At 44.3% G+C, this 20,892-nt stretch overlaps 1 protein-coding gene and 1 pseudogene across 1 annotated transcript; both read right to left on the reverse strand.

Annotated features, from left to right (window-relative positions):
- Positions 1-1,498: 1,498 nt before the first annotated feature.
- Positions 1,499-2,187, reverse strand: LOC123404865 (annotated as a pseudogene).
- Positions 2,188-5,882: 3,695 nt separating this feature from the next.
- On the reverse strand, positions 5,883-7,508 carry LOC123404463 (noroxomaritidine synthase 1-like). The gene has a single exon (XM_045098394.1). The coding sequence runs from the start codon at positions 7,485-7,487 to the stop codon at positions 5,964-5,966; it is 1,524 nt and encodes a 507-aa protein (XP_044954329.1). The 5' UTR covers positions 7,488-7,508; the 3' UTR covers positions 5,883-5,963.
- Positions 7,509-20,892: the final 13,384 nt, after the last annotated feature.

Raw genomic sequence — 20,892 nt, forward strand, 5'->3', positions numbered from 1 at the left:
CTAGTGATTCAAGCGCTAGTTTCATCAATACCATTTAGCATGCTTGCTAATTATCAGTTTGATTGACCTCTATTTTTTGTAAAGTGGTTGTGGCAGGAAGAAGGGACTAATTACTGTGGATACTACATTTGCGAGTCCATCCGCCACACCACCTGTGAGCGGGGCTACTCCGAGAAACAATATGAAGTGCGTAAATAACTATATTCACAATTTTATTTTATTACCATCATTTGTGTTCAGTTTCATTTATTCATATATATGTATTGACCCCATTCTTCAAATTAGATATTTCGGATGCGAGATGAACTCCTAACACCAGATCGTATGCGAGGAATTCAAGAGGAATTGGCGGCATTCTTTCTTGACCACGCGATCGCTAAAGACGGAGAATAGTATGTGGACCCTGCAGGGTTCAATTTTAATTAGGAGATTATATTGTAAAACATACTTATATTGTATATATGTAGCTAGTAGCGTCGGATAGATATACGAGAACTTGTTGTTCGACCAATCTCTCATAGAAGGAGATGTGGTCGATATCACTTTTCTTTGTATGCATCTGTTCATGACGATCTTCTGTTTCCTTCATTTGCTTAACTAGCTAGCGTGTCTAGTCCTCTCTATACGTATAGTACGTAGCGTCGACCAAGCACGGAGATAAGAAATGGCAGTTCTCTCTATTAGTTAGCATGCTAACACAATATATGAAACACCTAAATTAACCCCCCAAAACCCCGAAACCCTTACCCCCCTTTAAAAAAAAACCCAGCACCTGAGATGCTAACGCATGGATGCCTATTGGTCCCGGTTGGTGACACCAACTAGGACCAAAGGGCCTCCTGCCTGGGCTCGCCGCACCGGCCACGTGGAGGCCCATCTGTCCCGGTTTATGCAAGAACCGGGACTAAAGGTTTAGGACACTAGTACCGACACTTTAGTCCCGGTTCAAAAACCGGGACAAATAGCCCTCACGAAACGGGACAATAGGTCCTTTTTCTACTAGTGTATGATCAGAAATATAAATGGAAATGCATAATATTGTTTGTCCCGGTCGGTCTATGATAATTGAAAGATTAAGCAAGCGGCCAAGTATAGTCTGCACATGAACCACACTGCTAATCCATTTCTAATAAAACCACATGATTTTTTCATTACAAAGAATGTTGTGCAAACCAAATGAAATAGTTGTTTAGATAGATCTAGTACCAATCAAATCTACAGGGGCCTTAAGAAAAGCATCAGACATCTAGCCAGAGACATATCACTGGCTATATAGGTAGATAACATAAAGGCTAGGACCCTATAGTTAAGCCAAAACAATCAAGACACCAAGTAGCCAAATCAAAATCTGCCCATATGCACACTTGTTCAGATTTTGAACATACTGAAATTCACAGAAAGTAAACTGATGTTCCTAGATATAGAGAAATGGCAAAAGAGAAGCACAACTAACCTCGCGCTATTTATAGCATTTGGCCCTCATGGCAGCCTGGGGGGTTTAAATATCCTGATTGTAGACACCTAGCCCCAAAACCTGGCCAATACTCATAACACCACCATCGTCCATTGTCCTGGCCTGCTCCATTCCTGGATTGCAGTACAACCGGTCATTGCATCTGAAATTGCGGGAATTCATAACCTGTGCACCATCGAGAAAGCTCCCCTGGTCAACAAACTCGTTGCTTTTCACTTCCCGCTAGTAAGGGAAAGTGCCAATCTCCCCTTCGATCCTTCCTCTGATATCAACAAGCATGCAGCGGAGACTGGCCACCTCGGCCTCGAGTGTGGAGTGGCTCTGGAGCTTCTTGACAAGCTGCTGCTTCACATGAGGTGAGCCACCTCCTCCTCGAGCAGCACGGTGTGGGTCGTCTTCTTCTCGCGATACTTCCTGACGGCGGCGCAGTTGCCCGAGGGGCGCTGCTTCTTGGCGTACGGCGGCGACCCGGCGACGTCGTTAGAGGCAGAGAGGATCTTGGTGTGGACGTGGACGCAGGTGTGGGTGTGGTGCACGAGGTCGTGGACGTGCCGGTTGCAGGTGTAGGTGTGCGTGCAGGCGAGGTGGTCGGCATCGCTGTCGAGGATGTCATCGAAGTAGCTCCCCATGGAGCAGCTGCTGGGTGGGTCGTTGCCTATGGCCTCGCACAGGTATGTCTCCGGGTTGGAGAAGTTGATGTCCCCACCGTCCATGGCTGGCCTTGCTGCACGGGGGCTAGCACCTGACATGAAGACCTACAAACAGAGCAGAGCATAACAGAGCAGCCGCCTCAGACGCCCATCTTGCCACCGAAAAATTCAAGTTTCTTCTAAAAAACAAAATTTCGGAGCGACGAACAACAACGATTTCATCTGGCAATGGAAGTAGCGGCAGCAAAGCATCCACATGAGACATCTCCAAATCCTTTAGTGTAAATCACCTAAAATGAGATTATTATTGGGCACATTTAGTATTTGTTGGAATTATAAACCACCTTATTTTGAACCAAATTTTGGATCTATTTTTCAAGAGAGGCATTATCTTGGAGTCTTCGTGTACTACAAATAAGGTCAAAATTTCCTCATTACCAATGTCTAAATATGCAATCCCTAACTTAGAGAGGGGACAAAGTAGCAACACAAATCACGAATCAACATACGCATCAACATAGATACATACATAAACCAATGACTCGGTCAGGAATGCAGATCACAAAGGAGGGGATGTGAGAGATGAGATTACCTTAATTACTGCTTGGAGTAGCCGTAGACAAAGATGAGGAGGATAGTAGCAAAAATCTTAGGCTGGAGGACGGCGGGGAAGAGGACACGTCACACATCTGCTATGGGCAAGATCCTGTCGTGTACTGCATCCTCGCGCGCGTCGCCTCGGGTCAATCCCCTCCAGCGCCGGATCACTGGTCAGCCTCGCGTCAGATTGATCCCCTCCACCGCCGGATCACTAGCCAGCCTCGCGAGGCAGACGACGTTGGGGGTGAATGGGGCGGCGTGAAGGAGCGGCCAGCGTCAGGGGTGAAGGGGCTAGCTACGGGCTTGGGCGATCGGTGCGGCCGGGCCGGGCGGTGTTAAGGGACGACATTGTTGAGCGGCGGGTGGAGGAGCGCCGAGCGGCTCGCGGCGTGAAGAGGAGGCTGGTGCGGAAGCAGTTTGCAGGATGGCGACGTGCGGGATGAGAGGAAGCGGGGGTGGGGGAGGGGTTAGCATTTCGTTAACGAAAACAATTTCGTTAACAACATATTGAGACCGTTGATCATCTGATTAGAAGGTTTAGATTGCGAGTTGGATCTGCCCTCTCGTGCTTTTAATAGTAGAGATAGTTAATCAACCTAGTTAGTTGTTTTTTAGGCGTGGTCTTTATCTTTATTTCTACAATCATGAGAGGATTGTGGGCCCTATGAGTATTTTTTTACCGACTATTATATGAGTTAATCTACACCATAATATTTGAGCCCACTAGATTAACGGCTCCTAATTTCTGATTAATGTGGTAATTGCTTGAAAGTGCCTAATTAGTATAAGTAAATATAGAAGTATAGATTATTATTATTATTATTATTAATTGTACTTTTCATTGATATATGTGTTATTTAGGTCTCTTGTCTAACCATTATGAGATTGATTTTCTTTGTGTAATAAGTGTTCAAAGGATTTTTGCATGTGACTCATATCTATTTCCTACTTTCTCTCTTTTTACCTCACCTTGTCAATTATTACTTAACTTTCAACAAATCCGGGTCACTGGTTACACCGCTAAGAATAAATAAAAAACTCGATGGCTCATACATAAATTGTGTATTCTTTTCCTAGCAACCCACTTTATTTTCCTCTTTTACATACATATTTATGGTGCATCCAGTTTGTGCAATGTGGTGCTTTTAAGTGCTTTGAACGAAACTCATTTTACGCACATGTACATTTTAAGTGATTTTAAGTAATTCATCATTGTAAGTTTAGTTTGTTATTTTCCTTTTTATAACATGTCAAAGTTTATTTTAATCGTAGATGAAAAAGTAGTTGGAATATACCATGGCAACTTAAGTGTATTCATGATGGCAATTTATGTGAAATAGACATGACAACTTTTGAAAGGCAATTTCCTATGCATGGTAGTAGCTACACACCCTTTGGTAGAAGTAACTTTTCTGATATACGAGATGTCGGGATTCAATGGCATTTGCAGAAGTGCATTTTCTTTATATACGAATGACATTTTCTCACTTTTATCTGTATTTTTATAATATTTTTGACACAAGTGTCTTTTTATTTTGTAGAAAGGGTGTTTCTCACTTCTTTCGGTCTTTTTTCCTTGCCTTTTGGCATAATTGCATGTTTGTTTGCCTGACTAGTCCAAAAGCACGATATTTTTCCTCTAGAGTTATTTTCATATTTCAAAATAATTTATCAACTTAATTAGAAATAAAAATTGGGGCCATGTGTAGCTACCACCATGGGTAAAAACTTATTTCTGATTAACCAAAAATAAAAAAGTCGTCTAAAGATATCAATATGAGATCTAGTGTCGAAGATCTCGTCGCGAGGGATTTAATGGTGAATACAGTTTTTCTATCAGATTTTTTATTTAAGAGATAAAACATTTTAAAACTAAAAATATAAAAGATTCATGCTGACATCATCAATTTCGTCACTTGCGCGTGCATATAGTGATGTGGCGCAACCTATGATCATCAAGCATGTTGGCTGTTGTTGCTCCTACCACGCGTGTATCAAATACGAAACCACCACACATGGCTTCCTATCCTACGCCATTGCTAACACACAAAGAAGCCAAATAAAATTATAGTTAGCAAATGACATCAGCGGTGATGTATTCATTTGCACTTTTGATGCAAAATAACAAAACAGATAGCACCATGCCTATCAACGTATGCTCATCTAAACGTATGCTAATCGTCTGCTTCTTTATTTTTCTGTCAATCGTGTTTCCTCTGGTCCACACATCTAACTATTTGGACGTGACATGTTGCACTTTTTGTACATGCCAATATTTTCTGTGTGTTGCATTTCTATTTTAAATTCTGGACCCTTAATCTCTCACTTAATGGATGAAATAATTCAATATATGTGAATCAATGTGACGGCTTGTTTGTCTCTTGTTTTAATAATAATATAATATGTGAATCAATGTGACGGCTTGTTTGTCTCTTGTTTTAATAATAATATAATATAATATAATATAATAGATTATATGGTCTATGCTATGGATGAATGTTGAGTCGATACTTCATATATGTAACAACGTAAGAGTGCAAAATGGTGCAACAACATAAGTTCTGCTCTGCTTTGTTACCCGTCACCGGCGACAATAAGCACCTATCGCTGGTAATAAAAAAAGCCTGCCATCGAAATTGACTTAGCAGTGGTGAGCATCACTGATGTCATGTTATAAGTGGCAGGAGGTTAACGCTGAGCTTCTTGAGAGTCTCGCGCGCCACTGAGCTGAGAGCATTCTTGCTTTAGTTGGGGTTTCAGTCTCATATTATCGGGGGAAAATGATCTCTTATGTTATTTTTATATTCCAATAGCACGGGTCGCTATTACCTCGGAGAGAGATTGGACACGTACTACCTCCGTCACAGTTTATAAGGCACGCACGTGTATCTAGGTCGTCAATTTAACTTATATAAAATCTATTATTTAATATAAAAATTATATCATTAGAAAATAGAACATCTAAAGTTTCTAATGATATATTTTTTGTAATATATGCATCTCATTAAGTTGGTCAAATTGATGACCTAGATACACGTGCCGGACTTATAAACCGAAACGGAGGGAGTAGTAGTATGATATATGTCTCGAGTCTCGTACAACGAAGTAATAAACAGGGGCACATTAGTTAGTTTTCGTAAAAGACTGATAATGCATGCATCCTTTATTCTTTGATAAAAATGAGAGTATAGACAGTGTCCTGGTGGTTGGCAAGTACGTTTACATACAATAAGAATCTATTACATTTCTCGCTTCTTTAGTTGAACAATGAGCCCATTTTCCATCTCCAGTATAATGGATGGCTTGGGCTTTATGCTCTGCCCTTCCAGCACCTTCACATCAAAGTTCCATACCACGGCAGCAACGATTGTCTTCATTTGCATGATGGCAATGTCCTTGCCAAGGCAGATCCTCTGACCTGAGTTGAAGGCCAAGAACTTGTGAGATGGTACGTATCTTAGGTTGTTGCCATCATCCGAGATCCACCTATCTGGCTTATAGTGGAGGCAATCTTTGCCCCACAAGGCCCGCATTCTCCCCATGGAGTAAAGCGAAATAAAAATGGTGTCACCAGCATGCACCTTATGGCCACTCGGCATGATGTCATCTACAGCTACCGTCTTGCGCAAGACAGGCCCTGGTGGGTACAGCCTGAGAGTCTCATACAAGGTGGCTGTCAAATATACTAGAGATTTTGTCTCATCTGGCTCGAACAACACCATGGTACCCACACCAACCACTACTTTGCGTGATGCGATGGGCGAAAGTTCATTTCGAATCCTTGACACGATATTAGGATTTTGGGCAAGGTTGTAAAAGATCCATGTTAGGGTCGTTCCAACTGTATCCCTTGCAGCGAGCATGTAGCTAATGATTATTGCATGGAGCAAATCATTGTCGGCATAGTGTGGGTCTTCGAGGAAGGAAGAAATAATATCCACACCCTCTTTATCCTTTACATGACCAACACAACATGTGTTGATTGTCCTCTTCTCCATCATCTCTCCGATGAATAGTCGTAGCACTGTGCATGCTATACCAAGCTTTCTCTCAGGGCCGATGTTTAACCGCCTCAATGACTTCCAACAAAAAGTTGGCATCATGAGCCGGAAAAAGCCCACCTCCATGACTGTGTCCAGGGCAACCGCTACATCCATGGGCAGCATGTCCGAAGATAGGAGGCCCGGATCCACACCGAAGAGAGGTGTAGCAGCCGTGTCAAACATAAACCTCGACATCAATTCTTTCATGTCGAATGAAGTGCCAATGCATGCCATTTGGGTGAGAAACGGAAGGAGGCTTTTCTTCACCTTTTCACGGAGATATACTGCCATACTAGCAACCATCCTCGGGCTGCTGAGCATGCTCTTGACTTTTGCACGCTGTCGGCGACACGGCTCACCATCGATGGTGAAGAGACTCCCATCCATGATATCGAAGATAACGGCGAACTCTGCGCCCTTGGGAAAGTTGGTGTAGTTTGTCGTGAAGATGTGCCTGGCGTTTGCAGGGTCACATGTGATGAAGAAGCGCATCCCCATCCCGGGTGGGCCGTGCGCCCTGAAGTTGTGGCCTGATCCTGCAAGTACTAGAGTGAAGTAGTCATAGATGTTGTGAAGATTAGCCATCAAAGAAGGGAACATGTGAAGTATTGGCCAGTTTGTAGGAAGCTCCGCTGGGTTCTTTGATCTACAACTAGTTCTATGATACAAGTACATGGGAACAAGTATCACGAGTAATGTGGAAATGAACGTAACTGACATTGTTGTTCACTAGTGTGGACTTAGTTCTGTTCATCAATGGACATGGCTATGGCTTTATATAGACATGCTGGCTAGACTATGTTGGTCCATTGGGAGTAGACTTCAGTATGGCAGTACTTGACAAGTGTCAACATAACTACATAACTACCCTTTATTGGGCTCAAAAGTAGGTGGCAGTTGGCCGATTTGGTGCAGTACTTGATAAATTTTGTTCCAGGTTCGATCAATCCTCACATAGTTCTTCGATTCTCGCGTTATTAAGCAGGTCCACCAAAGCATGATGGAGTTCGCCTTTGTCGGCACAATCGTTGAACCTCTAATCGCCCTTAACTGCAATATAGATACTTTACGGGACACCTTTAGAGAAGGGGTGGAACAAAATTAGGTGCCCTGCAGATTCAAACTCCTGATCACAAAGCATATGTTTCTCATTGTGTGTTCCAATCTTACAAACTTATTCACTATTTAAAGTCTATTCTGAAGCTATTAATCACAGTATGTAGAATTTTAGTCCCTTTATCTTTAATTATCCGCTGAGGAACATTTTTAGAAAAGGAGGTTGAAACATTAATTAGACTGCATCTATAGATGCGTACATACATCTTTCTTAACTTATTCAACAAAGTCTGATAAATAAAATATATGGATCAACCCAAAACCATCTTCCTCCAACTTATGTCCCTACACCAACAAGCTTGATGATGTGTCCCGAGCTCGCACCAACACACCATGGCAAGCTCTGAACACCAACCGGTGTACCAGACTTGGCGTGCACCGCATGCATGCACTCTATAATCAACCATCGCTATCTTCCACCGTCTGATCTTTAGAAGTGATCAATACACTGACTTTGTCAGGCACAACTTGCAAGTTCCAACGATGCCAAACAATGCCACCACCCTGCACACCTCCATCCACTCGCATTCATCGTCAAGACTCCCGTACAACATGCCATCGAGACCTGACATCGTCGATGCGGTAGATAAAGACCGCACCACCTCTTGCCTGCCTCAGTAAACACATGGTTCAAAATGATGCCCCCCATGAGGCAGAACGGCACCAAAGGCACCGACATGATCCGATCCGGAGACCTAGGTTTCGAGTTTCCCTTGGAGCAGCCTGAGCAGGGTAACACAGACTATAACGACAATGCCTCGACAATAGGAAACAATATCACATACGTCGCCATGGCATCATCGGGCATGAACTCAGTCAACACAATTTTCGACGGCATTCGCTCGGAGCAACCGAAACACCATTAGAGGACCTCCGACCGCCGTCACTAACCACTCAACGTGGTGCCAGTCGACCAAGCGCGACACCGTGACAGATCCGAATGACAATCGTATCGATGGCAGCCGCCAAGAAATATCCCGCTGACCCTTCGGCCATGGAGGCGACTGCCGCCGCCGCGGCCCGAGCCCGACTAGTGGACTCCGCCCTGCCGCCGTGCTCGATGGTCCAGCGTGCACCACCCTCCTTTCTTGACAGGATCCCTCGTTGGTGGCCCATGGGGATTAATTAGAGCCGCGCAGCCCTATGACGGACGTCCCCACGGCCTTGTCCGGCAGTGGGGAGAGAGAGAGGGGAATGGTCGACAAAATATATGTGGCCACAAAAGTAATGTATATTTTTCTCATACATGTACGTCGCTGACTTTAATTTCATTGTTGTGAGGATCCGTAACAGCACGTACGTCCATGTCTATATATCACCGTCTATCCGCACTGCTTCTTCCATCCCTCCAACGCACGAAAAGTCCCTGTAGCGCCCCCTCCTTGACAGCCAGTTCTGAAATGTCACCCTCGTTCACCCGGAAGGAAAAGATGCCAATTCAGCCTTGGCAGCCAGTTGTGAAATGTTAAACTGATAAGAACATGGTGCTAGTGTAGTTCTTGCAGTTCAACCTTATATTACCTCGTACAAGTTGACATTCGGCAGTGTTGTATGTTAGGGAAATAAACCATGACGCGTGTGTGTGTCATTCCTTTGTGGTCATCTTGCTGGACCGCTTCTTGCGGATCGTACATGTTATTGGTTTAGGCGTGTATTTCGTAAAACATTCAGGCCCAGTTATGAATCGAATGATGGACTTCCAAACCGGGGAAAAAAAGGATCAAAGAGCCCAGTTACATGTCAATAGTGGACTTGTAACTCGGATAAATAGAAGGGTCGGTCCAGTTGCTGGTCGGCGATGGACTTACAACTGAGATAAAAAAAAAGGGTCCGTCCCTAGTTGTGAGTCAATGTTGGAGTTGCAATTGGGTAAAAAAAATATTCATGAAATTTGAAAAAGTATATAAACTTGCAAAAAATACATACCATGGTTTTTATAAATAATTAAAAAGGGAATTTAAAAAACATGATTTTTAAAAATGATCAAATTTAAGAAAAATGTTCATGGCTTTTTTAAAAGAGATGAAAATAAAAAAATCATGAATATTTTAAAAAATTTGGAGATGCAACTACGACAAAAAAATAGTTTAGGCCATATTTGTGTGTTGAGGGTGGACTTGCAACTGGGGGAAGAAAAAACAACATGCCACCCAATTATATGTCAGGGGTGGGAGTTGCAACCAGGACAAAAATGTTCCGCCCACCAGTTGTGGGTCGAAGGTGGACTTGGAACCAGAAGAAAAATGGGTCAGCCCTAGTTGCATGTCACGGGTGGAGCTGCAGCTGAGATAAATCCATCGGTCCTCCAATTGTGTACTGAGGGTGAACTTGCAATTGGGACAAAAAAATAGGTGCATCTCCAGAGTTGTAGGTTAGGAGTACAATTGGAGTTACAACTAGGACAAAAATGGGTTGGGCCCGAGTTGTGAGTCAATGATGGTCTTGCAACTGGGACCCCAAAAAAGCAGGCACCCCACTTACATGTCGTGGGTGGATTTGAAATCGGGACAAAAATTATATCCTCCGAGTTGCATGTCGGGGGTGTACTTGCAGCTGAGACAAAATGGATCAGAACCTAGTTCAATTTCAAGGGTGAAGTTTAAACTATGGAAAATTTGTGTGGACCCTTGGTTGTGTAATAAGGATGGACTTGCAATTGTGACAAAAGAAAGGTGTTCCCTCACTTTATCTGAGGGGTGTTGTTGGACATGCAACTAGGACAAAAAATGTGTTGGGCCCCTGTGCGCATATATTGATAGTTGACTTGCAACTCAGACAAAAAATATGGGCCCCAATTGCATGTCGGGGTTGTAGTTGCAAATGGGACAAAAATGGTTTGTCCTCATATGCATATTGAGGGTGAACTTGCAACTGGAACAAAAATGAATCGGACGCCAAGTTGCATAGCGAGGATGGACATGCAAATGGGTTAACAAACTAACTAAAGTCCCAACTGTGATTCGAGGGTGTACTTGCAATTGGAACAAAAACAAACTAAGAATGCAATTGTGAGTCGAGTATGGACTTGCAACTGGGATGAAAAACTAAGATGCATGTCTAGTTGCAAGTCAAAGGTGGACTAGTAATTGGGACTAACCACGAGCCCATTTGGGGGTCAAGAATGGACTTGCCACTAGGACAACTAGGAAACTATGAACCCAGTTGCGAGTCAAAGGTCGACTTGGAACTAGGATGAAATAAACAATGAGCCCAATTGTGATTCAGGGGTGGACTTGCAACTCCAGATGAAAACAAAACACAAGCTCCAATTGCGAGTCGAGGGTAGGCTAGCAACTCGTACAACTACAATCCCACTAGCGAGTGGAGGGTGGACTTGCAACTGGTAAACCTATGAAACTACGAGCCGAGTTGCGAGTCAATGTTCGACTTGCAACTGGGATTGGAACAAGTAATGTGCGGAGTTGCGAGTCAACGGTGGACTTGGAACTGACATGAGAGGAAAACACATGCTACAGTGTGAGTCGAGGGTGGGCTTGCAATCCGAAAAACTATGAGTCTAGTTGCAAGTTGAGGGCAGCTTGCACCTGCGACAACTACGAAACCACGAGCGCAATTGTGAGTCAAATCCAACATGCAATTAGGATGAAACATCTATGGACCCAGTTGCGGGTCAAGGGAGAACCAGGATGAAAGAAAAAACACATGCCAGTTGCAAGTCAAGGGTGGACTTGAAACTGGGGTGAAACAAACCACGGGGCTAGTTGCGAGTCAAGGATGGACTTGCGACTCGAACAACTACACAAAACTATGATACTAGTTTTGAGTAGAGGATGGACTTGCAACTTGGGCAGCTCAAACTATGAGGCGAGTTACGAGTCGAGGGTGGACCTACAACTGAGATGAAAACAAACCACAAGCCCAATTGCATGGTAATGATGGGCTTGCAACTTGGATGAAAAAACTACGACTCTATTTACGAGTCAAGGGAGAACTTAGAACTGGAACAACTACACATTTTTAATATATCAGTTGCCAGTGGAGGATGAACTTGCAATTAAAACAACTACAACTTACTACCCGACTTATGAGTCAAGGGTGGACTTGAAACTCGGATGAAAAATAAACTATGGGACCGGTTATAAATCAAGGGTGTACTTTTAACTTGGACAAACAACAGAAACTGCCTTTCGACTTGTACAATACATGCCATATAAAATGGATACACAAAAGCGCAAGAATAAAAATGCTTGACAAAATAACATAAATACAACACGAACAGGCAGAAAATGAACGAATCATGTCCAAATGCATCTACTACCTTTATACAAAATACAAAGGGTGGACGGATCCAAACAACCTGATCCGTTGATATACAAAATCTAAATATCATTAATATTTCCATTTTTAACACAACAAGCCATGACAATTACAAGGGCTGATCCATCGTGAATCATACTTCCCTTGCGAGAGACAAAAACATCCCACGACCACCACACGCCTCGCCAGGAAACTGTCACCACCCCGCCACCACCGCCGGCCCTTGATGTCTTCTACGCAACCTTCTCCTTGTAGACGTTGTTGGGCCTCCAAGTGCAGAGGTTTGTAGGACAGTAGTAATTTTCTCTCAAGTGGGTGACCTAAGGTTTATCAATCCGCGGGAGGCGTAGGATGAGGATGGTCTCTTTCAAGCAACCCTGCAACCAAATAACAAAGAGTCTCTTGTGTCCCCAACACACCCAATACAATGGTAAGTTGTATAGGTGCACTAGTTCGGCGAAGAGATGGTGATACAAGTGCAATATGGATGGTAGATATAGGTTTTTATAATCTGAAATTATAAAACAGCAAGGTAACTAATAGTAAAAGTGAGCATGAACAGTATTGCAATGCGTGGAAACAAGGCCTAGGGTTCATACTTTTACTAGTGAAGTTCTCTCAACAAGGATAACATAATTGGATCATATAACTAGCCCTCAACATGCAACAAAGAGTCAACCCAAAGTCACTAATAGCGGAGAACAAACGAAGAGATTATTGTCGGGTACGAAACCACCACAAAGTTATTCTTTCTGATTGATCTATTCAAGAGTCCGTAGTAAAATAACACGAAGCTATGCTTTCCGTTCAATCTATCCTAGAGTTTGTACTAGAATAACACCTTAAGACACACCCAAGACCCTAATGTCACCTAGATACTCCATTGTCACCTCAAGTATCCGTGGGCATGATTATACGATATGCATCACACAATCTCAGAGTCATCTATTCAACCAACACATAGAACTTCAAAGAGTGCCCCGAAGTTTCTACCGGAGAGTCAAAACGTGTGCCAACCCATATGCATAGGTTCCCAATGTCACGAAACCCGCAAGTTGATCACAAAACATACATCAAGTACTCACATGAATATCCCATTGTCACCACAGATAGACACGTGCAAGACATACATCAAGTGTTCTTAAAGACTCAATCCGATAAGATAACTTCGAAGGGGATACTCAATTCATTACAAGAAGGGAGAAGGGGAAGAACATCATAAGATCCAACTATAGTAGCAAAGCCCGCAGTACATCGAGATCAAGACATCTCAAGAACACGAGAGAGAGAGATCAAACACATAGCTACTGGTACATACCCTCAGCCCCGAGGGTGAACTACTCCCTCCTCGTCATGGAGATCGCCGGATGATGAAGATGGCCACTGGAGATGGGTTCCCCCTCCGGCAGGGTGCCGCAACAGGCTCCCGATTGGTTTTTGGTGGCTACAGAGGCTTGCGGCGGCGGAACTCCCGATCTAGGTTTCTTTTTGGGGGTTTCTGTATTTTTAGGAATTTATGGCGGTAGAATTACGTCAGTTGGGCCGGCAAGGAGGTCACAAGCCTGCTAGGTGTGGCCTAGGGGGGCCGCGCCTCCTGGGCTTGTGACTCCCTCGTGGCTCTTCTGGCCTTCTTCCAATGCTTCTGGGGTCTCTTTTGGTCCAAAGAAATCACCGCGAAAGTTTTATTCCATTTGGACTCCGTTCTAAAAAAGGTCAAAAACTCGGAAAAAACAGAAAGTGGCACTAGGCACTGAGTTAATAGGTTAATCCCAAAAAAGATATAAAATAGCATATTAATGCATATAAAACATCCAAAGTGGATAATATAATAGCATGGAACCATAAAAAATTATAGATACATTGGAGACGTATCAGCCCTCCTCGCCACCGGCCCTCTCCGTCAACGGCCCTCTTCGCCATCGTCGGCCCCGTGCCCCTCTCCCTCCTCGACGGCCCTCCGCGAGTGGGCAGCACCACCGTCCCTACGCCCCTCTCCCTCCCCGCCGGTCCTTCGCGAGTGGGCATCCACCGCAGGTCCCGCGCACCTCTCCCTCCCCATCGGCCCTCCACGTGTGGGCAGCCACTGCCGGCCCCGTGTGTTGGAATTATGCCCTAGAGGCAATAATAAATATAGTTATTATTATAATTCCTGTATCAAGATAATCGTTTATTATCCATGCTATAATTGTATTGAATGAAGACTCATTTACATGTGTGGATACATAGACAAAACACCGTCCCTAGCAAGCCTCTAGTTGGCTAGCCAGTTGATCAAAGATAGTTAGTGTCTTCTGATTATGAACAAAGTGTTGTTGCTTGATAACTGGATCACGTCATTAGGAGAATCACGTGATGGACTAGACCCAAACTAATAGACGTAGCATGTTGATCGTGTCATTTTGTTGCTACTGTTTTCTGCGTGTCAAGTATTTATTCCTATGACCATGAGATCATATAACTCACTGACACCGGAGGAATACTTTGTGTGTGTCAAACGTCGCAACGTACCTGGGTGACTATAAAGATGCTCTACAGGTATCTCCGAAGGTGTTAGTTGAGTTAGTATGGATCAAGACTGGGATTTGTCACTCCGTGTGACGGAGAGGTATCTCGGGGCCCACTCGGTAATACAACATCACACATAAGCCTTGCAAGCAATGTGACTTAGTGTAAGTTACGGGATCTTGTATTAAAGAACGAGTAAAGAGACTTGCCGGTAAACGAGATTGAAATAGGTATGCGGATACTAACGATCGAATCTCGGGCAAGTAACATACCGAAGGACAAAGGGAATGACATACGGGATTATATGAATCCTTGGCACTGAGGTTCAAACGATAAGATCTTCGTAGAATATGTAGGATCCAACATGGGCATCCAGGTCCCGCTATTGGATATTGACCGAGGAGTCTCTCGGGTCATGTCTACATAGTTCTCGAACCCGCAGGGTCTGCACACTTAAGGTTCGACGTTGTGTTATGCGTATTTGAGTTATATGGTTGGTTACCGAATGTTGTTCGGAGTCCCGGACGTCACGAGGCTTTACGGAATGGTCCGGAAACGAAGATTGATATATAGGATGACCTCATTTGATTACCGGAAGGTTTTCGGAGTTACCGGGAATGTACCGGGAATGACGAATGGGTTCCGGGAGTTCACCGGGGGGGGGGGGGGCAACCCACCCCGGGGAAGCCCATAGGCCTTGAGGGTGGCACACCAGCCCTTAGTGGGCTGGTGTGGCCCTATGCGCCTAGGAAAGAAAATAAAAGAGAAAGGAAAAAAAAAGGGGAGGCGGGAAGGGAAGGAAGGACTCCCACCCACCAAACCAAGTCCAACTCGGTTTGGGGGGGGAGCCTTCCCCCTTGGACTCGGCCGACCCCGTTGGGGCTCCTTGAACCCCAAGGCAAGGTCCCCTCCCTCCCACCTATATATACGGAGGTTTTAGGGCTGATTTGAGACGACTTTTCCACGGCAGCCCGACCACATACCTCCACGGTTTTTCCTCTAGATCGCGTTTCTGCGGAGCTCGGGCGGAGCCCTGCTGAGACAAGGTCATCACCAACCTTCGGAGCGCCGTCACGCTGCCGGAGGACTCTTCTACCTCTCCGTCTCTCTTGCTGGATCAAGAAGGCCGAGATCATCGTCGAGTTGTACGTGTACTGAACGCGGAGGTGACGTCCGTTCGGTACTAGATCGTGAGACTGATCGCGGGGCGGATCGAGGGACGTGAGGACGTTCAACTACATCAACCGCGTTCACTAACGCTTCTACTGTACGGTCTACAAGGGTACGTAGATCACTCATCCCCTCTCGTAGATGGACATCACCATGATAGGTCTTCGTGCGCGTAGAAATTTTTTTGGTTCCCATGCGACGTTCCCCAACAGTGGCATCATGAGCTAGGTTCATGCGTAGATGTCTTCTCGAGTAGAACACAAAAGTTTTTGTGGGCGTTGATGTGCGTTTTGCTGCCCTCCTTAGTCTTTTCTTGATTCCGCGGTATTGTTGGATTGAAGCGGCTTGGACCGACATTACTCGTACGCTTACGAGAGACTGGTTTCATCGCTACGAGTAACCCCGTTGCTCAAAGATGACTGGCAAGTGTCGGTTTCTCCAACTTTAGTTGAATCGGATTTGACCGAGGAGGTCCTTGGATGAGGTTAAATAGCAACTCATATATCTCCATTGTGGTGTTTTCGTAAGTAAGATGCGATCCTACTAGATACCCATGGTCACCACGTAAAACATGCAACAACAAAATTAGAGGACGTCTAACTTGTTTTTGCAGGGTATGCTTGTGATGTGATATGGCCAACGATGTGATGTGATATATTGGATGTATGAGATGATCATGTTGTAATAGAAAATATCGACTTGCACGTCGATGGTACGGCAACCGGCAGGAGCCATAGGGTTGTCTTTATACTAACGTTTCTGCTTGCAGATGCGTTTACTATTTTGCTAGGATGTAGCTCTAGTAGTAATAGCATGAGTAGCACGACAACCCCGATGGCAACACGTTGATGGAGATCATGGTGTGGCGCCGGTGACGCTTTGGTGATGGAGATCAGGAAGCACGTGATGATGGCCATATCATGTCACTTATGAATTGCATGTGATGTTAATCCTTTTATGCACCTTATTTTTCTTAGAACGACGGTAGCATTATGAGGTGATCTCTCACTAAAATTTCAAGACGAAATTGTGTTCTCCCCGACTGTGCACCGTTGCTACAGTTCGTCGTTTCGAGACACCACGTGATGATCGGGTGTGATAGACTCAACGTTCACATACAACGGGTGCAAAACAGTTGCGCACGCGGAACACTCGGGTTAAGCTTGACGAGCCTAGCATGTGCAGACATGGCCTCGGAACACATGAGACCGAAAGGTCGATCATGAATCATATAGATGATATGATTAGCATAGGGATGCTTACCACTGAAACTATACTCAACTCACGTGATGATCGGACTTGAGCTAGTGTAAGTGGATCATGAACCACTCAAATGACTTGAGTGGGAGTTTAGAAAATAATTTGATTAAGTTAAACTCTAATTATCTTGAACATAGTCTAAGTCCACTTTGAATATATTTGTGTTGTAGATCATGGCTCACGCGACTGTCACCCTGAATTTTAATACGTTCCTAGAGAAAGCTAAGTTGAAAGATGATGGAAGCAACTTTGTAGACTGGGCTCGTAATCTTAAGCTAATCTTACAAGCTGGGAAGAAGGATTATGTCCTTAATGCTGCGCTAGGAGATGAACCACCCGCTACGGCTGATCAGGATGTTAAGAACGCTTGGTTAGCACGTAAGGAGGACTACTCAGTAGTTCAATGTGCAGTTTTGTATGGCTTAGAACCGGGACTTCAACGTCGCTTTGAGCGTCATGGAGCATTTGAGATGTTCCAGGAGTTGAAGTTCATCTTTCAGAAGAACGCCCGGATCGAGAGGCATGAGACCTCCGATAAATTCTATGCTTGCAAAATGGAGGAGAACTCGTCTGTCAGTGAACATGTGCTCAAAATGTCTGGGTACTCAAACCGTCTAGCTGAGCTGGGGATTGAACTCCCACAAGAGGCTATCACTGACAGAATCCTTCAATCACTGCCGCCAAGCTATAAAGGCTTTGTGTTGAACTACAACATGCAAGGGATGAACAAGTCACCCGGCGAGTTGTTTGCGATGCTGAAAGTCGCAGAGTCTGAACTCCGTAAAGAACATCAAGTGTTGATGGTGAATAAGACCACTAGTTTCAAGAGAAACGGCAAAGGCAAGAAGGCTAATTCAAAGAAGAGCGGCAAGCCTGTTGCCAATACGATGAAGAAACCCAAAGCTGGACCTAAGCCTGAAACAGAGTGCTACTATTGCAAGTGTATGGGTCACTGGAAGCGCAACTGCCCCAAGTATCTGGCTGATAAGAAGGCGGCCAAAGAAAAATCAGGTATATTTGATATACATGTTATTGATGTGTACTTAACCGGCTCTCGTAGTAGTGCCTGGGTATTCGATACCGGTTCTGTTGCTCATATTTGCAACTCGAAATAGGAACTGGGGAATAGACGAAGGCTGGCGAAAGATGAAGTGACGATGCGCGTAGGAAATGGTTCCAAGGTTGATGCAATCGCCGTCGGCACAGTTTCACTTCAGTTACCATCAGGATTAGTGATGAACTTAAATCATTGTTATTTAGTGCCTGCGTTGAGCATGAACATTATATCTGGATCTTGTTTAATGCGAGACGGTTACTCTTTTAAGTCAGAGAATAATGGTTGTTCTATTTCTATGAGTAACATCTTTTATGGTCATGCACCTAATGTGAGAGGATTGTTCATATTGAATCTTGATAGCGATACACATATACATAACATTGAGACCAAAAGAGTTAGAGTTAACAATGATAGGGCCATATTTTTGTGGCACTGCCGCTTAGGTCATATTGGTGTAAAAGCGCATGAAGAAACTCCATGCTGATAGACTTTTGGAGTCCCTTGATTTTGATTCACTTGACACGTGCGAACCATGCCTCATGGGCAAGATGACTAAGACTCCATTCTCCGGAACTATGAAGCGTGCAAGTGACTTGTTGGAAATCATACATACCGATGTGTGTGGTCCGATGAGCGTAGAGGCGCGCGGCGGATATCGTTATTTTCTCACCTTCACTGACGATTTGAGTAGATATGGTTATGTCTACTTGATGAAGCACAAGTCTGAAATATTTGAAAAGTTCAAGCAATTTCAGAGTGAAGTGGAAAATCATCATAACAAGAAGATCAAGTTCCTACGGTCTGATCGTGGGGGTGAATATCTGAGTTTCGAGTTTGGTGCTCACTTAAGACAATGTGGAATTGTTTCACAGTTGACACCGCCTAGAACACCACAGCGTAATGGTGTGTCCGAACGTCGTAATCGTACTTTATTAGAGATGGTGCGATCTATGATGTCTCTTACCGATTTGCCGTTATCATTTTGGGGTTATGCATTAGAAACAGCTGCATTCACTTTAAATAGGGCACCATCAAAATCCGTTGACATGACACCATACGAACTGTGGTATGGCAAAAGGCCAAAGTTGTCGTTTCTTAAAGTTTGGGGATGTGATGCTTATGTCAAAAAGCTTCAGCCTGAAAAGCTGGAACCCAAAGCGGAAAAGTGCGTCTTCATAGGTTACCCTAAAGAAACAGTTGGGTACACCTTCTATCTCAAATCCGAGGGCAAAGTGTTTGTTGCTAAAAACAGAGCTTTTCTCGAGAAGGAGTTTCTCTCGAGAGAATTGAGTGGGAGGAAGATAGAACTTGACGAGGTTGTCGAACCTCTCATCCCTCTGGATGGTGGCGCAGGGCAATGGGAAACCTCTGTCATTGCGACGCCGGTTGAGGAGGAAGTTAATGATGATGATCATGAAACTCCGGTTCAAGTTTCTGTCGAACCACGCAGGTCGACGAGACCACGTGCTTCTCCAGAGTGGTACGGTAATCCCGTCTTATCAATCATGTTGTTAGACAACAATGAACCTGCAAATTATGAAGAAGCAATGGTGGGCCCAGATTCCAACAAATGGTTAGAAGCCATGAAGTCCGAGATAGGATCCATGTATGAGAACAAAGTGTGGACTTTGGAAGTACTACCTGAGGGCCGCAAGGCTATTCAGAACAAATGGATCTTTAAGAGGAAGACGGACGCTGACGGCAATGTGACCGTTTATAAAGCTCGACTTGTGGCAAAGGGTTTTTCACAAGTTCAAGGAGTTGACTATGATGAGACATTCTCACCCGTAGCGATGCTTAAGTCCGTCAGAATCATGTTAGCAATAGCTGCATTTTTCGATTATGAAATCTGGCAGATGGATGTCAAAACGGCGTTCCTTAACGGTTTCCTTAAGGAAGAGTTGTATATGATACAACCCGAAGGTTTTGTCAATCCTAAGAATGCTAACAAGGTGTGCAAGCTCCAGCGATCCATTTATGGACTGGTGCAAGCATCTCGGAGTTGGAACAAACGCTTTGATGAGGTGATCAAAGCATTTGGGTTTATACAAGTGGTTGGAGAATCTTGTATTTACAAGAAAGTGAGTGGGAGCTCTGTGGCGTTTCTAATATTATATGTGGATGACATATTGCTGATTGGAAACAACGTGGAGTTTTTGGAGAGCATAAAGGATTACTTGAATAAAAGTTTCTCTATGAAGGACCTAGGAGAAGCTGCTTACATTCTAGGCATTAAGATCTATAGGGATAGATCAAAACGCCTGATAGGACTTTCACAAAGCACATACCTTGATAAGTTTTGAAGAGGTTCAAAATGGAACAGTCCAAGAAAGGGTTCTTGCCAGTTTTACAAGGTACAAAATTGAGTAAGACTCAGTGCCCAGCAACTGATGAAGATAGAGAGCATATGCGCTCCGTCCCCTATGCTTCAGCCATAGGTTCTATCATGTATGCCATGCTGTGCACTAGACCGGATGTTAGCCTGGCCATAAGTATGGCGGGTAGGTTCCAGAGTAATCCAGGAGTGGATCACTGGACAGCGGTCAAGAATATCCTGAAGTACCTGAAAAGGACTAAGGAGATGTTTCTCGTGTATGGAGGTGACGAAGAGCTCGCCGTAAAAGGTTACGTTGATGCAAGCTTTGACACAGATCCGGACGACTCTAACTCGCAAACCGGATACGTATTTATTCTTAATGGGGGTGCGGTAAGCTGGTGCAGTTCCAAGCAAAGCGTCGT

The sequence above is a fragment of the Hordeum vulgare genome, chromosome 6H, assembly GCF_904849725.1.
Source record: "Hordeum vulgare subsp. vulgare chromosome 6H, MorexV3_pseudomolecules_assembly, whole genome shotgun sequence".
NCBI lineage: Eukaryota > Viridiplantae > Streptophyta > Magnoliopsida > Poales > Poaceae > Hordeum > Hordeum vulgare.

Excerpts from the sequence above, each read along its gene's own strand:
- LOC123404463 (XM_045098394.1), bottom strand. The coding sequence starts at position 7,487 with ATGTCAGTTACGTTCATTTCCACATTACTCGTGATACTTGTTCCCATG.